The sequence below is a fragment of the Asterias rubens genome, chromosome 3 (genome assembly GCF_902459465.1).
Source record: "Asterias rubens chromosome 3, eAstRub1.3, whole genome shotgun sequence".
Taxonomy (NCBI): domain Eukaryota; kingdom Metazoa; phylum Echinodermata; class Asteroidea; order Forcipulatida; family Asteriidae; genus Asterias; species Asterias rubens.
Window position 1 is genome coordinate 16,895,320 of NC_047064.1, and position 20,434 is coordinate 16,915,753.

The 20,434-nt window shown below is 38.8% G+C and overlaps 2 protein-coding genes across 2 annotated transcripts; one reads left to right on the forward strand and one right to left on the reverse strand.

The window, feature by feature from the left end:
* Positions 1 to 195: 195 nt before the first annotated feature.
* LOC117288240 (scavenger receptor cysteine-rich domain superfamily protein-like) lies at positions 196 to 7,759 on the forward strand. The gene is made up of 8 exons (XM_033769018.1): positions 196 to 363; positions 1,722 to 1,853; positions 3,121 to 3,447; positions 3,690 to 4,043; positions 4,567 to 4,929; positions 5,360 to 5,553; positions 6,564 to 6,720; positions 7,332 to 7,759. Exons 2-8 carry the CDS (start codon positions 1,775 to 1,777, stop codon positions 7,433 to 7,435), a joined length of 1,578 nt encoding a protein of 525 aa, XP_033624909.1. The 5' UTR covers positions 196 to 363; positions 1,722 to 1,774; the 3' UTR covers positions 7,436 to 7,759.
* A 214-nt stretch (positions 7,760 to 7,973) lies between these two features.
* LOC117288241 (glyoxylate/hydroxypyruvate reductase A-like) lies at positions 7,974 to 20,419 on the reverse strand. Its single transcript, XM_033769019.1, has 9 exons — positions 20,279 to 20,419; positions 17,127 to 17,341; positions 16,230 to 16,358; positions 14,807 to 14,975; positions 14,378 to 14,451; positions 13,506 to 13,602; positions 11,166 to 11,436; positions 9,940 to 9,984; positions 7,974 to 9,069 (listed from the first exon to the last, which is right to left on the reverse strand). Exons 1-9 carry the CDS (start codon positions 20,320 to 20,322, stop codon positions 8,983 to 8,985), a joined length of 1,131 nt encoding a protein of 376 aa, XP_033624910.1. The 5' UTR covers positions 20,323 to 20,419; the 3' UTR covers positions 7,974 to 8,982.
* Positions 20,420 to 20,434: the final 15 nt, after the last annotated feature.

Here is a 20,434-nt window from a genome sequence, read left to right on the forward strand (position 1 = left end):
GAGTGAAAACACCCTTTCCCTTGTTTACCGGTTTAAGTTGCGCACCTTTTCCCAGTCATTAGGCACGCATCGACGGCTCTATAATCAAAGCAATGAATGCATAACCCACGAGATATTATTATTGAATACAATAATATCAAAAAATGGTTTGACAGCTTTAGAAATTTTCCATTTAGTGGGTGAGAGTAAATGCACCTTTTTGCCGGGCACCATTGTTGCGCACTCAATCGGTGATAGCGAGCAAGGTCGAACACGGACCTACATACAAGTAAGGTTGGCTGGTGTAGTCAAACAACTCAATTTTCTGGTAAAAAGTCTGAGAGAACATCAGTAGAGCAGACGAAAACACCGGATTTTAGCAGTGTAAGTACAGTAATGTTTATGAGGAAATATTGAAATTAGACATGAGCTGCTGTGTGCAAGCAAGTCATGGGATGAGACCAAAGTGTGGCACGAAAAAAGATTTGATGGTCGATGTGGACGCACTTTGGCAGCGTATAATAATTTGTTAGCACAGGAAGGGTTAAAAGAAAAATGTTTTGAGCAAATTGTTGAAACTATTATAAAGTTTACTGGTCAACGTCAACACAAAAGCGCAACATGTTTAGACTTGGAATGTTTCGTTTGAGAAGGTTTTTTTTAGTTTTTGAGATATCGCAGAACATCCTGTGCGAATACGGTCCACTTTAATAATAATAATAATAATTGTTCGGGCAAACACAAATACAAGCACATACACAATAACAATATTTAAGGCAACAAAATAAAACAACAGTGGGGTGCCCATGAGAGCATAAAGGTTAAACAAAATAACTATTGGCAAATGCGTTTACTCCCTTTTAACTGGAATACACAAACTGACAATAGCGTTTTTCAGATTCAAATTTTAAGGTATCAAAACTGATGTCTTTTTCCATATTAACCACAATTATTCGGGGTGAAATGAATTTTTAGTATCGATAGATGCTTTATTTTCAGCCAGAACATTCGTTTGTCACAATCTAAACAACAACAAACAACATCGTATCACATATAACGACTGATCGATCTGTGTTTATTGTTTTTAGTTTTCCTTTTTTTTTGCTCTATCAATTTGATGTCTTTGTATCCTTTTATCTGTATTTTGCATGTCAAAAAATCCATGCCACACTTATAACTGCATTATCTTTGTCACAACTTTTAATGTATTCAGTGTGTTTTTGCTCTGTCGCGATAATTAAAGCATTTAACCTTGTAAACCAGCATAAGTTGCTTGGACATTTTGTAACGATACGTGTATATTTTTTTTGCGCTTGTAGGGTTTTGGTACTATGCACGACAAAAAGCACTAATGTCAACAGATTAATTAACTTTAAACACGGTTTTAAGATAATAATGCTAGAAGGCACCCCTTTTTTTTAGAAAATTGAGTAAAACAATTTCACGAAAATAGTTTGGACGACTAATGAAGCTGAAACTTCTATGAGTAAATTTACAAACGATTTTATCCACAGTGGGATGGCCAAAAACTTATACAAAGTGTCAAAACCATAAAATTTTGCATTATAAAATTGTTGTTTCGAAAAGAAAAGAAAACATGGTTCGTATTTTTTTTTCCCCACAGAGGAAACTATTTATTCATGCTTAATTTTAAGACAACTCCTCGTTTTTACAAACATGCTAAAAATCGAAGTTGCGTCATATTATTCATGATTGATAAAGACAATTTTGTATGAATACAGGTGATCTAACACTGTGACGGACTTTTGCTGTACACTTTACAGCAGATGGCAAGATGACTATGGAAGCCTCAGTCAAGATAACGGTCTTCATATCGAGCTTGTTGGTAATTCTTACAAGATGCAAGGCACAAGGTATGCCTATACTATTTTAATAACACATCCCGGTGACAGGATAGTAGTGCAGCAAGGGTTCCTTGATTTTTTTTTTAACATACGTTGTTATTTGTTCAAAAATATACCTGGTATGAAAGGACAACAATTTTGTTTTGTCCAATAAAGGGGTTGTATACGTTTGGTAATGACTGAAGATCGTGACAATGTGGGAAGATGTACAGCAGCTTTGGATAGTATGGTGCATTTTGAGAAACATTTCACTTTTTAAAGGCAGTGGACACTATTGGTTTACTCACAATAATTATTGGCATAAAACCTTACTTTGGTGACGAGATGGGGAGAGTTTGATAGTATAAAACATTGTGAGAAACGGCTCCCTCTGAAGTGACATAGTTTTCGAGAAAGAAGTAATTTTCCACGAATTTGATTTCGAGACCTCAGATTTTAAAATTTGAGGTCTCGAAATCATCCATCTTAACGCACACAACTTTGTGTGAGGGTGTATTTTTTCCATCTTTATCTCGCAACTTTGATGACCAATTGAACTCAAGTTTTCACAGGTTTGTTATTTTGTACATATATGTTGAGATACACCAAGACAGAAGAATGGTCTTTCACAATTACCAATAGTGTCCAGTGTCTTTAAATACTATGACTATGGCAATAGGCATGGAGGCACGGACTTACAACGTCTTCTGCTACACCTTTGAAGGAAAACGAGACTGAATCTGTAGCGCTAACCGACTTTAGTTTAGAGTAAATGCTATTGCAGGATCAACTTCAACCTGGAAATCAGGTGATTTCACAACAACAACCTTTTGCAAGAAATTTCAAAACGGAAAAAAAATGATTTCTAAGCTCCATTTATTTATACGTGATTTGTTGCGTTAAAAGCAAACTGTAATCCATTCTAAGCCTTTTCTTTACGAAGGAGTCAGCCAAGGACGGTTGGTGTATTATTGCCGGATGGCATTATTAGTGTTAGTCCACATCAGTGGATTTTCTCCTTTGAAGTTCAGTCAAGGTTGAAGGGTATTTTTCGGTCATCGCAATCACAATTAATTTTGAGAGTGCGGTTGTCGCATTTTTTTTTTAAACAACTCGAATAAATTGAGTAGTTTGATTTTCCTGGAACAACAATTTATTAGGGCCTAACATTTTATTTTGAACTTTTTTAGTTCATTACTTTCTTGGAGTGAAATAAAAACAACTCGAATAAGTTGAGTTGGTTTGATTTTCATGAAACAACAATTGATTATTGGGCCTGACTTTTTATTTTGTACAGATATATTTTCCCTGCGTGTTGTGAATTCAACCTCTATCACAACCCCACACGGTCGGCTTGAAGTGTTCTACAAGGATCAATGGGGTAGGATCTGTGCGGAAGGATGGGACTTCTACGATGCTCTCGTCTCATGCCGTCAACTTGGATACCATTGGGTCAACTACCTCGGCTTAGACGGTGACAAGGAGGGAAGGGGTGATGAACCAGCATGGCTGAGTAATGTTGGGTGTGTTGGATCTGAGAGGTCCTTAGAGAGGTGTCCAAACGATGGCTGGATGCGCCATGAATGTAGCGGGTCCTTTGCCACGGTCTGGTGCACAAACGAAGGTGAATATACGAGAGCAGGGTTTGATATTTAAAGGGACGCGTTGCCTTGGATCGGGCGAGTTGACTTATGAACATCGTTTGAAACCGTTAATAAAATGCATATCATAAGAAAGATGTTTTAAAAGTAGAATATAATGAGACAACTATGCAGTTTAAATACAGGTCTACTGGTGTTGTTTATGGAATTTTTCAATTAAAATAACAGGGATAACTTATCTTTGCTTTTCTGTTTGAAACATCAGCATCCAGCCTAGAGGTGGAATTCTTCTCCTACATCCACTTTGCCACGGAGGGAGGTCTTCTCATCCGGCCGTACCCAGATTCAGATCCCTACTTGGTCTGCGATAAAGGCTGGGACAAAGCAGAATCGGACGTCATCTGTCGGCAGATGGACTTCCCATCGGCCGTCAGGGCGACCACCGGTTCATACTTTGGGGAACATCCATCACGGCTGGGACACCAATTGAAGTACATAGCCACTGGGCTGGAGTGCCAGGGGAACGAGAGTTCTATTGGAGAGTGTCGTGCCGAGATGTGGTTTACTGAGCAGTGTCCTCCTAGCCACGAAGCTGGTGTGGTTTGCAATAGAAGAGGAGGTGAGCATAATTATATTTAAATACTTTTTAAAGTCTTAAAATTGAGCAACTCCTATTGTTCAGTGTTTTTAGAAGTGGTGTGATGCAATTTGTTCAAATAAACCGGAAGAGAAACCCATGGTTTCCTTTCAATTAGTGATTTGCTTTCATCAAGTGATGTTTTTTTTTTTACTTGAAGCCTCAATTAAAACGTCTTATCAAAGGCATCTGAATGGCACCCCGAACAAAAACCCTGAAAAAAGAGGGAGACCAACAACATAAGGGCTAGATAGCCCAGTTCGTCGTGCACCTTAATCCGGTGGTCGCAGGTTCAAATCCCGCTCCTCGAAATTCGTCACTGTTCAACCCTTAATAAATTCTTCAGACACAAGACTGCCGGACTATGACCTATCAAAAGTTTACTGACACCAAAAACTACTGGCCGTCCCATGCAGATCTCTGCATCTTGTTGTAGAGAAGTCTTTTTTGGAAGAAAATAATTATTGATAACAAAACTGCTTTTCTTGTTTGCATTTCCTTTCAGAGCCAGCAGGCTTTCAAGTTAGACTCGTCAGTGGCAAGAATCAGCATGAAGGACTCCTGGAGATTTTCTACAAGGATCGCTGGGTCACAATCTACATCGAATCGGGAGATGATTATTTCTCCAGAACGGTTCTATTCAGTGTCGGTACAGTAGTCTGTCGCCAGCTCGGGTACGGATACCTAATGGACGTGACAACTGATGATCGGTTCGGTGAGATTGCAGTGCCGATCGCTATTGAGAATATGAGATGTTCGAGAGATGAGGAGTCGTTGGCGCAATGCGAGTTTGACGAGATGGATGCTGATGATGGCTCACCAGTGAACGGTGCTGCCGTTGGGTTCATATGCAGTGGAGCACTTCCAGGTATATAAGAATCAATTAAATGCCATACTTGAAATAAGAGTTTGAGCTTCTACCTCTTCAGCATAGGCGCTGTCCACCTGGATCCAATTCCAGCCCCCCAAAATGCTTTAAAATGGGTTGCTTAGCAAACCATAGTGGATCGACACCACTCACAGATGATACATGTGGAACTGCATACAAAACGAGCGATTGGGTAACACATGATTTTATTTATTTTTATAAAAATATCTTTACCAGTGTAGCCTACTCAGGAAAATTATGTGAAAAATGAAATGTGAACACCCTTCCTTTTTGAAGATTGCTTGGACCTGGTTGCCTGTTTTGTTGCCATGTGTGATATTACCTATAATAATTGTGGAGTGTGGGTTGTGACCATGCTATATCGAGCATTCAAAAACTGATCGCCGAATGTTTTTATGCACATTTTCAGAAGGGAAACACCCAATCCGATTTGCATACCCTGGAGTCAACCGTGGCAGTCAATCGGGGAGATCAACATATCTGGAGATATTCTATGATGGCAAATGGGGCACAATTTGTAACACCGGTTGGACCCGAGAAAACTCCATTGTCGCTTGTCGCGAGCTCGGCTACAGTCATCTCTGGTATGATGGGAACGGATTGGTAAGTTCATAATCAGAACAAAGCTTTAAACTTACTTTAGTCATCACTAATGAGCAATACGAATTTGCTCACAACACTAGAACTTTCTTGGTGGTAATAAAAAAAAATACAAATAAATTAGATAAGTGATGCTTGAAGCTTTGCATGGTGTGGAAACAGGAACTTTAGCATTTTGACATTTAACCATAATTGCCCCATAACTACTTTGGACGGTTTTGCATTCAGGGGTCGATTCCACAAGACTAGTCCTAACTCTTTGTGAAACCCACCCCTGTTCTACCAGCAAGGCTCATAGGACGATACCCATGACTACATCCTTACATAATGTGAAGGGGGGGGGGGTAACCCTGTTTCAGACCCAGGAGTAGGTGACAACTGGCCCCTATCATGGTGGCAGTTGATTTGGGTTGATATTGCCCAAATCAGTTAAAATAAATTCTAGTTCATCAGTAAAAACTGTGAACTATGTCCTGCAGTCTCAAGGGTTTCCCCCGTAAACTCTAGCTCTGGCATGACCACGCTCGCCATATCTTTGAAGAAGAGAGTGAAAATTAGCATTTTTTAAAGGCAGTGGACACTATTGGTAATTACTAAAAAAAATTATTAGCATAAAACCTTACTTGGTAACGAGTAATGGGGAGAGGTTGATAGTATGAAACGTTGTGAGAAACGGCTCCCTCTGAAGTGACGTAGTTTTCGAGAAAGAAGTAATTTTCCACGAATTTGATTTCGAGACCTCAAGTTTAGAACTTGATGTCTCGAAATCAAGCATCTGGAAGCACACAACTTCGTGTGACAAGGGTGTTTCTTCTTTCATTATCTCGCAACTTCGATGACCAACTGAACTCAAATTTTCACAAGTTTGTTATTTGGTGCATATGTTGAGATACACCAAGTGTGAAGACTTGTCTTTGACATTTACCAATAGTGTCCAGTGCCTTTAAGGTATGGTGGACAGTATAGGAGTGCACGTCTTGTTTAAAATACCCTTTCTTTGCTCCGGTTGATAGGGAAGTGGAGGTTCCGGCTACAAAGGACCAATACTACAAGAGGGCATAACTTGTAAAGGTGACGAAGAGAGATTGGACCAATGTGAACTTGGGACATGGTCCCAACACCACTGCAGTCATGACCAAGATGTCTCTTTGGGCTGCTCTAAATCTATAGGTACATTTTTTTTCTCTTCATTTTCCAACTTTTCAAAAGTTACAATTTTCCAAGTTGTGTGGTAGTTTTACTTTGGTATACCTTTTGCTCTATATTCCAACACCCTATGTTTCGGGGAAAAAAAACGAAAAAAAAAAACTCTCATGATTAACACTCTATAGGAATAGGGTTGAGTTGCCCAGACAAAACCAAAATTCATATTTCACTGTATATATTTACATGGAAATTAATAATAAATACTTCCTGCGAACGCGATGCAAATTATTTTTACGTCACAAATTCCCAACAAAATCTTCGGAAGAGTGGAGTTGTGCTCAATCTCCTTCAAGGTTGCAAAAGAATAATTAGAAGAAGATAATAAATAAGATAGAAAACCATTGCACAAATTTGTTTGCTTCTAGATGCCTAAAAAAAGGTTTCAGACCTGAATTATTTCAATTGTTAAAGTCAGAAAAGTCAGTAAAAGTTTTTCCATGTGTATAATTATGTAGTTAGCCCTTGTACTTACTCCCACTTTTTCCCCATGGGCCAAATTCACGCAGAACGATTACTAAAAATGTCCAAAGATTCTGGTGTCGATTTATTGGCTTGCCCTTTTTTCTCCTTTACAGAGTCGACTACCAAGAGGTCCCCGCCAACAACCGCCGACGCGCCCGTACACCAGGGTCACGCAGCTCAATTGTTCTTCCTTTTGTTTCTCATTTCATTTATTTAATTGTTTAAGGAGTCAAGGTAAAATCATTGGTAAAAATCCGTTTTGATGTCTCGTCGAATGGGGCATTAATTTAAGATAACTTGCAAACGTTTCAGATTGGCGCTCCAGAGTCACGCCGAACCAAAGTCTGAATTAAGTACATACAAAATGGCTTCTGAATTCGTGAGGAGCGACTGGACAAATGTTCGGCTCCCTCTGAAGTAACATAGTTTTTGAGAAAGAGGTAATTTATCACTCGAACATTCAGCACAACCCTTTCATTAAGCCTCTGGAAGCATACATGTACATGTGCAACAAAGGGGTGTTTTCTTTCATCATTTTCTTTCATTCTCTTACAACTTTGATGAACAATTGAGTCCAAAGTTCCTGTTTTGTTTTATCGTATACACATGTTGGGAAACACCAAGTGAGAATGCTGGTATTTGACAATATCCCCAAACCTGTCCAGTGTCTTTAAATATTTAGGGACAATTTGTTTGAAGACTAATTGGTTCTGCTATATGCTTTATGAAAGAACTCTTTCACACACTTCACAAAATTAACGTCCAAATATCATATTTTATTCATTACAAAAATAATTATACTATGATTATATCGCACAAACATTTATGAAAACAAAGGGTCTTTTAATAAGTCGTTTTACACAAATGATTAAAAATATGACACAGTTAAAAACTCCTATTGGTGGAGAGCGCGCCACAGGGGGGTGTTTAAGCGGTTGATAATGACAAGTGTTTATAACCGGCTGGCTTCAGCATGTCAGGCACGCAAGATTATCCTGCGGAACGCAATTCATAGCTATTAGTAACAGCACGTAATCTACTTCTAAGCGCGCGCACGTAATCTATTTTAAAGCATGCGCATACACACAACCCACGCACAACAGACTCTTCAAAAAGTTTTTGATAAAAATAGTTCAAACCTCAAATTTTCAACTGTCAAAGTGTCTGTAATTGTATTTTTTTAACAAAAGGGCATTTATGAATGGGAAAAAAAGTAAGATTGTTATAGTAAGATGTATAATATCTTATATTTACCTTCTAAAGTCGTACATGTAAGCCCATGTACTAATTTGTGTTTAATCTGTTTTCTTCTTTAATATATTTAGTCTTACACTCTTCAATAATCTTTGAATAGTTTGTTGGAATACAAATGGAAGTAAATTAACTTGTACCGGGTAAACACATTTGAATTCTTTTAGCCCAAAACATTTTGGCATCAGGCGTGTAATTTATTTGGCCTTTTTTTCTGACTTCTTTGTTCTTCTCAAAATATCCTTCATCCTTCAGGGCCAATAAAAAAAGGACCATTAAGACCCAGTCACACAGGCCCAATAACGAGAACGTAAACAAGAACGATAAATATGCACACCCTCGATTGGTTGAATGAGTAATGAGCGACTTCTGCCTGGAGCAATTCAACCAACAGAAATGCGTTCTCTTTGCGTCGTTATCGTTATCACGTTCGTTATCACTGCAGTGTGACTTGGCCTTGAACCCCGAAAAGGGTATCAAAATAGACAAGAAATTCTCCAGACCTTTCCTCTGTCAATAACCTTGCTTCCAGTCTACGATGAACTTAAGAGGTTTCCCATTGATGTAACGGTCATAGTTCTCTTCAAGTAAAGTAATGAGCTAAACGAAAGAAACAGGATGCGAGTACAAGAATTAAAACGATCATGAAGCAACTCACTGTTAAAACAATAACATCAATTAAAGGGAAAGTACACGTTTAGTAATTACTCAAAACAAATATCAACTTAAAAACTGACTTGGTAACTGGCATTGGAGAGCTGTTGATAGTATAAAACATGGTGGGAAACAACTCCCTCTGAAGTAACGTAGTTTTTGAGACAGAGGTAATTTCTCACTAAAATATTAAAAGACTTCTAGCTAGAAGTATTTTATTCATTTCTGAGAGCACGCAAATTCTACCAACAAGGGTGTTTTTCTTTCAGCATTTTCTCGCAACTTCAATAACCAACTGAGCTCAAACTTTCACAGGCTTGTTATTTTATGCTTATGATGAGATACACCAAGTGAATATATTATCAAACGTGTACAGTGCCTTTAAAACGTTGCGGTAAACACTGTGGGGGGGGGTATCTTTAGACCACCTCAAGTCTATCTTTTGTTTTGAAACAATGTGTGTGTACAGAATTACAAAAGAAGACCACATCCGGTTTAATTCCACAAAAGATGACCCATTGACCTCCGTGATCGTTACGGTAAACACACAGTGACCAATGGACACGACAAGCATCTGTGAATAAAACGGATGATAGAGTAATGGAGTCGCGTCTGCTTTGACCTCTTAAAATCGACGATAATCGGTGTTGGGTTTAACTCAGTGCTGTCTGAACGCACGGGGAAGAGATTTATAACACCACCTTGCAAATTTAAACCGGTTTGGGTCTAATGACTTAGTACCATGCCTGAAAATACCCATATGGATGAAATGCGACTGGAATCTACTTCCCAATAATCCCTTTTGTTTTTACTTGCCTTACTGGAGAAGGTGTGGCCGGCTGAATGTGGTGAAATGGTCACCTGATAAAAAAAATTAAACAATATACAATAGTTTATTTATTTGATTAAAGCCATTATACACTTTAGGGACAGAAAAAAAAAATAAAGTTCACAGATTTACAAATAACTTACAGGGTTTACAGAAGGTGATGGTGAAAGACTTCTCTTGAAATAATATTCCATAAAATGCTTTACTTTTTGCATGTTTTGAGAAAACATTAAAACAGTTATCATTTCTCGCTAACGAGAATTACGGATTTATTATAACCACATGTCATGACACGGCGAAACGTGCGAAACAAGGGTGGGTTTTCCCGTTATTTTCTCCTGACTCCAATGACCGGTTGAGCCTAAATTTTCACAGGTTTATTTTATAGATAATTTGTGATACACGGAGTGTGGGCATTTGGACAATACTGTTTACCGAAAGAGTCCAATGGCTTTAATTATTAAAAAGCCAACTTGATAGTATTTTCACAACATCACAAGCTCAGTGCTCAATTTCATAAATGCCATTTAGCAGAAAATTCTGCTTGACAAATGTGATTGCTAAGCAAAACATTTAGTTGGGCACCAGTCACAACATTGTAAACTTAATGTAATTTTGGCTGGTAACCTCTTTCCGCTAAGCAAACCTAATCTATGCTTAGCAAGTTTTTTTGATTACAGGCTTTATGAAATTAGGCCCAGATGGCCACTTCAATGTGAAGGCTAGGCTTAACGAATTTGTGAAGTGAAGCAGAGTGCATCTGCTTATATTGGGCTGTCAACCGTTAGCATGGTAAGAGACGTCATAAGGACAATAAAACAAGGTAAAAAATGAAGTGGGCTGGACACTAGCCAAACAAATGACAACAGATGGACAACAAGAATGATGGATTGGCAACCAAGGACAGGGAAAAGGAAAAAGAGGTAGACAGAGAAGAAGATGGAGAGATGGCATCAGGTTATTATGCAGAAACAACATGGACCAGAACTGCAAGAAACAGAAATGAACAGAGTCTTCATGAGGAGGGTAACATCTACACTGGATGAACACAGCATATATGATGGGCTCTGTGAAAATGTGTCACAAGGGGGAAAATTAACTTACTGGGTTTTATACATGGCTGAAAAGCATAAAATGAGCTTCATTTTGGTGTTTCACCCTCCCATCAGTGGGTTGTGTGACAAGCGACTAATATGATGATGGTGATAGATACCTTGGAAGATGACCACAGGGGACTTTCCTTGGGGAGTGGCTCCTCTCTGAACACATCCAGGACTGCATGTGAGATCCAGCCTTTCTCTAGGGCTTTCAGTATGGCGTCTTCACTGATGATATTCCCCCTTCCAATGTTAATGATCATTGGTTTCTTGGTGCAGTTGGACAAGACGTCGTTGGAGAGAATGTCATCAGTTTGTGGCGTTTGGGGTAACACGCTGCATATGTAGTCACACTCAGCCAGTAGATCACATAATCCATCCATCTTTCTGTGAGTACCAAATATATAAGAATAAAAAAATACTCCTGGATGAGGCACATCATAACATGGGTTTTGAGGCATTATAAAAGACGCTGGAAACCTATGGTAATATTGTCAAAGACCAGTCTTCTCACTTGGTTTAAGCTACTGGAAACCTTTGGTAATATTGTCAAAGACCAGTCTTCTCACTTGGTGTAAGATACTGGAAACCTTTGGTAATATTGTCAAAGACCAGTCTTCTCACTTGGTGTAAGACACTGGAAACCTTTGGTATTGTCAAAGACCAGTCTTCTCACTTGGTGTATCTCAACATATGCACACAATAACAAACCGGTACAAATTTGGTCGTTGAAGTTACAAAACAATAATGGAAGAAAAACAACCTTGTCACACAAAGTTGTGTGCTTTCATTCAGATGCTTGATTTCAGGACCTCAAGATATACATGTAATTCTGAGTTCTTGAAAAATTAAAATATTTTAGTGGAAAATGACTTCCTTCTCGAAAACTACGTTACTTCAGGTTCTTATATACATTGTACACGCATGACATTTGGCCCTCGGAATAAAGTAAACACATTTTATTGAGTACATGGAGTGACCTACATGTACCTGTACACATGGTAGAGGCGTGAATACACTTTTAAATCAGAATTTTCCTGATTTTTCTGAGGGCTAAAATGGAAATCACATTTAAGTATGGAGATTATCATGCCTATACACAGTGCAATATCACATCCCTAGGGGCATATCAAAGCGCTCATTACTTAATGACACTGGACACCTTTGGTAATTGTTAAAGACCAGTCTTCTCACTTGGTGTACATTGTATCTCCACATATATGCACAAAGTAACAAACCTGTGAAAATTTGAACTCAATCGGTCATCAAAGTTGTGAGATAATAATAATTTTCATACAAAGTTGTGAGCTTTCAAATGCTTGTTTTTGCGGGACCTCAAAATCTAATTCAGTGGTCTCGAAATCAAATCAAAATGTTTTAGTGGAAAATAACTTCTTTCTCCAAAACTATGCTACTTCAGAGGGAGCCGTTTTTCACAATGTTTTATACTAGTTAACAACAGCTCCCCATTGCTTGTTAACAAGTAGGTTTTTATGTTAAAAATTATTTTGAGTAATTACCAATAGTGTCCAGTGCCTTTGACTCCTTCAAGGTATGTGGACTGTGGAGCAACATGTATGGTTGAAAGTATGAGACATATTCCTTTGAAGCACCATATACATGTAATGTCTTTTACGAGGTGCTTTGCAGCACTGGTTATTTTACGAGCAGTACACAACACACAGGACCTTTATGGCTTTATGTCCTATCAAAAGGATGTGGCAATAATGGTAGAGTGTCTTGTTTCAGGATGCCATTGTCCCACCAGGGACTCGAACCAACACTCTGCAGTTAAAAAAACACCAGGAGCCAAGTATAAAAGTAATTCAGTTTGCGGTAACCCATTTGAGATTAAAGTGTTTACATTACATTGTAGATTTGTTCATTCTTGAGAACACGCCTCCTTTTAACAACAAAGGGTGTTGATGAATTGGAATAAAAAATAGTGTCTAAGTAATGGAGGACCTCGTTTAAATACTGCAGGGTCGTGGCTGTGCGATAAAGGCCACCACCCTGCTCGTTTTTAACGGCAGTTTTGAGACTCTGTCGCCACTCTTTTATTCTTTATGGTTGTACACAGCTTTAAATAACACAAGGATGTAGCTTTATTTATACTCAACAAGTCATGAAATTACACAAAGCCGAGATCTAAGCCAGAGCCTGAGGGCGCCCTCTCTGGTGAGCAGATTTACTGATCAGCCTGTAGGAGTCGTGTTGGAGCCCCCTTCTATCGTCCCACAATGCCGCTACAACAAATCCCTTACAAATATTCAATATTTTGGCATGTTCCAATCAGTGTAGTAGCATGTGTACACTGAGTAGTTTGGGCTTTAACACAATGGAACAAAGGTCCCCACAGTGTTTTTCTTTGATAAACAGAGTCCCCTCAGAAAAGGGAATAGAACAACAATAGCAAGTCCCCACAATGGCATGTGCAAAAGACTGGGTGTACTTACTTATAAACATCCACATGCTCACTTCGTTCTTCTTTGGGCAGGTCACGCCTGACTAATCCCCACGTCGTCATGTTGAAAGCTTTACATACTCTTGCAACTAAAAACAGACAAACATCACACTTGTTTTCAAATAGCATTAACAAATTTCAATAATTTATGGCTGTATTGACTAAAGCCTGGCTCATACTTTCTGCAGATGCGAAGCAAATTTTGGCGTGACAAATTTTGATTGTGACAAATTTCCCACTGGAAGAGTATCACATAGAATGACAAATATACAGCATTGGCAAGTGGTAATTGTCGTGAAAGTATTGCAGCCTTCTGATAGCCTGCTGACAGATCTACATTGGTTACCTGTTAAGCAAAGAATCTGTTTCAAAACCTTCACTCTGATTTACATAATTCTTCATGCTCAGGCTCCCTCGTATCTTGTTAATTTGATTCACTTACAATATGGTATTTCTAATGCACACAGCCATCGACTCCGCTCCTCATCAGACTTGGCCTGGCTCTCCATTCCTAGATCCAAAAGGAAAGCCGGGGACAGAGCCTTTGGGGTTGCTGCACCGCGCTTGTGGAACGCGCTGCCAGCGAGTCTGAGAGGGGCTGCGTCGTTGGCTGTGTTTAAACGCCTCCTCAAGACATTTTTATTTCCAGAACCATCCTAATTTGCTCTTCTTTTGTTCTTTCTCTATATGCCTGTCGTTGGTCTTGTTTTTGTTTTTTGTTCTTGTGTTGCCCTCCCTTTGTTAATGTTAGGCGCTCTGTTCTTTGTATAGCACCTTCTAAATGATTTGTATTATTATTATTTAAATAGTTGCTATTATTAGAACAAACCATAGTTTTTCCTTGGGCCAATATCAATAACTTACTTTCCTCTCCTATGTCTCCAGCGCCTAGTATACCAATTGTGATCTGGTCCAAACTGCGGTACGGGATTCGCTTCCTAAAATGAAACAAGTGCAAAACTTATGAGCACCTAATAGGCTCTTCAACTAGGATTAAGGCAGGATGGAGCTCGTTTGGCCGATACAAAGGAATACTTGGTGATAAGACAGTGTGTGCTACCATCTACCAACAATAACTTATGGAGCAGAAACATGGACAACAACAAAACTATCAAGGATCAACTTCTCGGTTACTTCAAAATTAGTGGCGACTTCCTGCTTAGTAAACCAAATATGTCAGTCAGCGAGACAAACCTTCAATCCTATCAGCGCCTATTTAACTTTATTGCGTGTTTGGCAATAGCTTCTTTTCGTGCTTAAAAGCCAGAATGGATTTCCATTAATACATCTTACCATATTTTCTGTTCTTGATTGCTTTTCAAGTCAAAGAAAGATCTCTCATGAGCGATTATGTGGCCTATGGTGTACTCTGCCATGGCCGCCCTTATCCCTTGACCAAAACGTGTAAATGTGAAGGTTGGCAGTTCATTGAAATCAAGGTGATGGTAGAACTCATCAATACCTGTACAGTAAGAGAACAAAATGATTAAAAACGACCCATTTCAAAAAGCTTGGGCTAATTACAAACTCAAGTCTTGACACTCCTGGGGTAACAAGTCTTTTTCTTCAGCTTCGCCATGCATCAGGAACTCATAACACTTAATTGTAGATGCTTTCTTTGTACCACAGAATTAACATTTACTTCTTTAACATGTTTAATATACCAGGTTTTCAAGAACTAATTTAGGTGTCTCTGTTTGTTTGTTTGTTTTTTTTTTGTTTTTTTTTGGTTTACTGCGCCTTAAACACCCAGCAGGGTGGATACGTGCGCATTACAATACAATTTCAAAGAGCTGCTCAAAGGAACACGTTGCCTTGGATCGGTCGAGTTGGTCTTTAAAAAGGATTTGCAACCGTTTGTTATAAAATGCATGTGGGTAGAAAGATGTTGTAAAAGTAGAATACAATGATCCACACAAACGTGCCTTGAAATTGCACGGTTTTCCTTTTACCTCATCGACATTTATGGGAGTCAAAAATTTGACTCCCATAAATGGCCGACCGTGTTAGTTCGCCCAGTAAAAGGAAAACCACGTAATTTTGAGGAAAACTTGTGTGGATGATTGTATTCTACTTTTAAAACATCTTTCCAATCATATGCATTTTATAAAAAACGGTTGCAGACGCTTTTTATAGACTAACTTGCCAATCCAAGGCAACGTGTTCCTTTAAGCACAGAAACAAGCTAAGCAAGACAAAAATATGCGAACCAGAATAAGGTTACTAGCTAAAATAGCATGTCACGTGTACAATTTGTGACCGGTATCCTGCTAAAAATTGCTCAGTAAGGTTTCTTTAAGCAGTAATTTCTGTTTAAAGGCACTGGACACTATTGGTAATTACTCAAAATAATTGTAAGCATAAAAACATACTTGTTGAATGGAGAGCTGTAAACCATTGTGAGAAACGGCTCCCTCTGAAGTATTGACGTAGTTATAGATAATAAAGTGATTTTCCACAAATTCTTCGAATTTGATTTCGAGATAGATTTTGAGGTCTCAAAATCGAGTATCTGAAAGCACACACAACTCAAGGGTATTTTTTCTTCCATTCTAGCAAGTTTGCCAAGCAATTGAGTTCAAACTTTCACAAGTTTGTTACTTTTTGCATTTATATGTTGAGATACACCAAGAGAGAAGACTGGTCTTTGACAATTATCAAAGGTGCTCAGTGTCATTGAAATTGGGTCCTTGTCTGGAAGTTGGCACAAACATACCTGCCCATGTGGACTGAATCCACTTTGTCTTTTTCAATTTGGTATAAATTGGTGGGATAAGGTTCGTATCACTCAATATTATCTCTGCTTCTTGAAGAATCGCAAGCACCTCTGCTTTAATTATCTCTCCTATGAATAAAAAAAGAGGGGATTTAAGACGAGCACAAAGTAAAAACCAATTTGATGTATTAAAACATTTGTCCATCCTGAAAAACAGTCAGTGAGAATTGTTTTTTGGAAGACTCTTATTAAAGTTGCAATAAATACTCCAGACTCACACCATGGGCCCAGTTGTATGGTACCGCAAGCATAGAATCTAGATATAGAGACAACATTGGCTTTTGGCGGCCATATTGGCGGCCACTTTGAAAATTGGTCGCCAAAATGACTCCTCTATCCGTACAAAGTGCGCAGTCACTTATTAATAGTTGCCAACACCTTTGCAGACCAGTGTTGTAGCCTCGTAGAAGCTCACATTTAAAAAGATTTTGCACAATACTATAGAGACATAAGTGGCTTTTGGCGGCCATTTTGAAAAATGGTTGCCAAATTTACCCCTCTATCTAAAGAAGGTACGTCGTCACCTATTAATAGTTGCCAACACCTTTGCAGACCAGTTAAACAATTTTGTAGCCGCATAGAAGCTCACATTTAAGAAGATTTTGCATAATAACATAGTGACAAAAATGGCTTTTGGCAGCCATTTTGGTGGCCATATTGAAAAAAAGGGCCGCCAAAATGACTCCTCTACCGTATAAAGTCCGAGTCACTTATAGTTGCCAACAGTACGCCTAAGCAGAGAATAGTGACCATAAGCACCTGTAGTCCAGTGTAAAATTGAGCCCTGAATAGTGAATATTTATACAGTAACATTGGCAAAACTTTGTCTATAGCTACCTGGTGGCTGGACGTCCACCAAGACATAAGGGATGTCCGAGTGTCGTTCCTTCAATTGCTGTATTACAGTATCATTGTATGCGGTATATATCACGACAACAGGTCGATTACGTGACAACGCTTGTCTATCCATGACTGTTTCATTTTCATTGACTGAGGCCATACCAACACTATGTCTGTCACTCACTTTAGCAGAAACTGAGGGTTTGATGAATCTGGAATGAAAAAAAAAAACTTTAGCTGTTGCAAACTGCCTATCAACCACTATTCTTATCTTGAAATGTTGCAAGGTTTTGGGCCCAACTTATCTCCAAAAGCTCATCCAAAAATATCATCCGCTCTAAATCCGAGTCTCTCTTAGTTTGTCCATGGAGCTATAGCCCCATGGTTTGTCCCTCGACTTCCACTAAATGTTATGGGCCCAGAGGTTTTGCTGCAGCAGCAGAAGAATTACGGAATAGTTTTCTGGACAACATAAAACAAGCTCAAACAGCACGAATTTATTTAAGACAAAGTTAAAAACACACTATATTTTTGCTATAGCCTGCCGTATCAACTAAATTTTGCTAATAAAAACTCATAGTGTCCTAAAGCCTTCTAAATCCTCCTGTGCTGCAGATCACTATAAACCCAAATCATTCTTTGTCATACACTTCGGCAATGAGAATACTGAAGGAGTTTGGCCCTTTACTTCACACCTCTATTAATTTTTACTTCTTTTTTGTTTTCATCTCAAAGCGCATGGAGACTTCCCTGTGATTGTATTATACAAGAATGGTTCAAGAAAGGATCTGCAGTATATGCACAAAACTATATAGTTAATGACCTGACATTTTGACCCTACATGTAGCAGGGTCTCTCTGGAAGGCTAAATAGGGACCTTTAGATTTGGGTGAACGCGGACATCGTTCACGTTGTATACCTAGTTAGCCTTTATTTAAGGCGCTTCGCTGCGTCGGTACTTTCGCTGGTCTCTTTTCTTGAGTGGCATGAGTGACATAATTGGTGCCGCATGCGCCTTTCTAAAGGCTACGTTCACGTCGAGCACGGCTTTGGTTTTTCTGAACGTACGTCAAAACCATAGTTTTGGGGTCCTCAGCTCGTGCAGACAACATTGGTGACGACTTGACGCATGCGCAAAGCCTCAGCAAGATGTAGTCACATGTCAGTCGACGTCTTGGATGCAAAATCTAAAGCTGCATGTTGTCTGCACGTTGTGTCGTATGAGGCGCCAAAAATAACTTCATCCACTATTTAAATTGTACAACACACAATTATATGTGTATAATTAAAAGAACGCTTTCATTACCCTATATAATGAAAGTTGTCCAATATGTATATCAAAATAACTGCATGAGCAAAACTAACAATTTACATATGAAAGAAATCATCATTGTTTGTAAAAAAAAATAAAAAATAAAATGGCGTGTAGAATTATATATAAAAGCTTTGTACAACAATGAGTGGGTAGATGGCCTTATATTTACATGTAGCTTTCGATCTAAACTGGACCTTCAGAGGCATAAACAAGTACGAAAAAATACATTTCCTTTTATAGACAAAGGGGGAAATGGATTAAGGGAAGGATCCATAAAAACGGGAACATTATAGCCAAACAAATTTCTATTTGAAAAACCACTGGGCCCAATTTCATAGAGCTTCTAGGCACAAAAATGTGCTTATCATTACATTTCTGCCTTGATAAAAACAGGCTTACCAGTCACAGATTGCATATTGCTTGCTACGTAGTCAGCTGTTGCTTGCCTATACTAAAAACCACGGGGAAATTTTGTTGGTAGGGCTAATCCTCTTTTATCAAGGAAGACTTGTTTTGCCAAGTAAAAGTTTTGTGCTGAGCAGCTCTATGAAATTTGGCCCAGCTGGCTATGAACCAAAGATCGTGGTTGTAGTAGGGGCAGGCACAATGCTACGAACCCCAATAGGAGTATGAGGACAAAGGATGGTCGCATGAAAGAATGGATTACTGGACCACAAAAGTGGGGTGTAATGCATTGTATGTATAGCAATACAGGGAAACGTGAAAGGGTTGGAAGAAACGTTCACGTCCACGTTCACCCAAATCTAAAGGTCCCTATTGACAACACAACTCACATGAACACATACTTGTATTTTGTAAACTAGGTGTAACATAAGCAGTCAAGTGTAAATACATGAGTAGAGAGAGAGAGAGAGAGAGTCGGAAAGCACACAGCAAAACACAACCTGGGTTGAACAGTGAAGGGGGCAGGGGGGGGGGGGGGGTTGAGGAAAGGTGCTATGTTCGACCACACAAATAGTTTGGATATGAAATGGAGACAAAACTCAACGAGGCATGCCAGGGCTACAATGATCCTTGTAAAAGAATTTATGTACAATTAGAAACACAGTATACTATCATTTTTGTGTTTATTAAAAGCAACAGCACTTCAAAATAAAAACTAACCAACACAGGACAGGAAAATGACATCTTTGGCGGATAACTTTCCGTATGGCGCCACCACCTGTTCACTCATTTTTACAAAAAGGGATATCTCATTGAGGTTAATTAGATACTATATTATTTAATATCGAATGAAAAAGTGGTGGCGCCATACGGAAACTTTTCCTCTTTGGCAGCTGCCTAACTGCAAATTCAGACTAAACTCTTGGGAGCCACAATAAGTTTTCCCATGCATGCTGCTGGTGTGGTAAACTTTCTCAAAAATTAAACATCTTCAAGAAATAGTCAACATAGGCCCGGATACTAGGCATACATCAGGCATCCATTACATTGCGACTGTGACAGCTCAACAAGGTGGGCTAGCATCCTTCATGATCCAGGCCTTCAAGAACATTGATTGATTTTAGACCCAGTGACTGGGGCGCTAGATTCCTTTTTTCGAAATGTTGACATCGGTCATCTAGATTCTAGATGACCGATCATGACCTATCCAAATTTTGACATAGTATCGGTCATCTAGATGACCGATAATGTCAACATTTGGAAAAAAGAAATCTAGCGCCCCAGTCACTGGGTCTAGATTGATTTAGTACTCAATCAATACAAATTAAAATCATGGGTACATCATGGTTTAGTTTTACTTTAAATGTTTACGTACGTGTAAACATAATGGAATGGTTCCAATATTATAACTATTTTATACACTACAGACCTTTTAACACAATGTACTCGGTAACACATCCAGGACAGCAACATTTGTCACTAGTAAAAGTGATATGATCACATGTAGCTAGCTGATGAGCTGAATCATCTAGGTTATCGGCGAGGCCACTACCGGATCAACACACACACGAACACAGCACACATT

Excerpts from the sequence above, each read along its gene's own strand:
- LOC117288240 (XM_033769018.1), top strand. The coding sequence starts at position 1,775 with ATGACTATGGAAGCCTCAGTCAAGATAACGGTCTTCATATCGAGCTTG. Across the intron at positions 4,044-4,566 it reads GGTTTGCAATAGAAGAGGAG|AGCCAGCAGGCTTTCAAGTT; the intron begins GTGAGCATAATT and ends ATTTCCTTTCAG. Across the intron at positions 5,554-6,563 it reads GGTATGATGGGAACGGATTG|GGAAGTGGAGGTTCCGGCTA; the intron begins GTAAGTTCATAA and ends TCCGGTTGATAG.
- LOC117288241 (XM_033769019.1), bottom strand. The coding sequence starts at position 20,322 with ATGTTGCTGTCCTGGATGTGTTACCGAGTACATTGTGTTAAAAG. Across the intron at positions 11,437-13,505 it reads GAGCATGTGGATGTTTATAA|AAAGATGGATGGATTATGTG; the intron begins GTAAGTACACCC and ends TGGTACTCACAG. Across the intron at positions 9,985-11,165 it reads CCCTGTGGTCATCTTCCAAG|GTGACCATTTCACCACATTC; the intron begins GTATCTATCACC and ends TTTTTTTATCAG.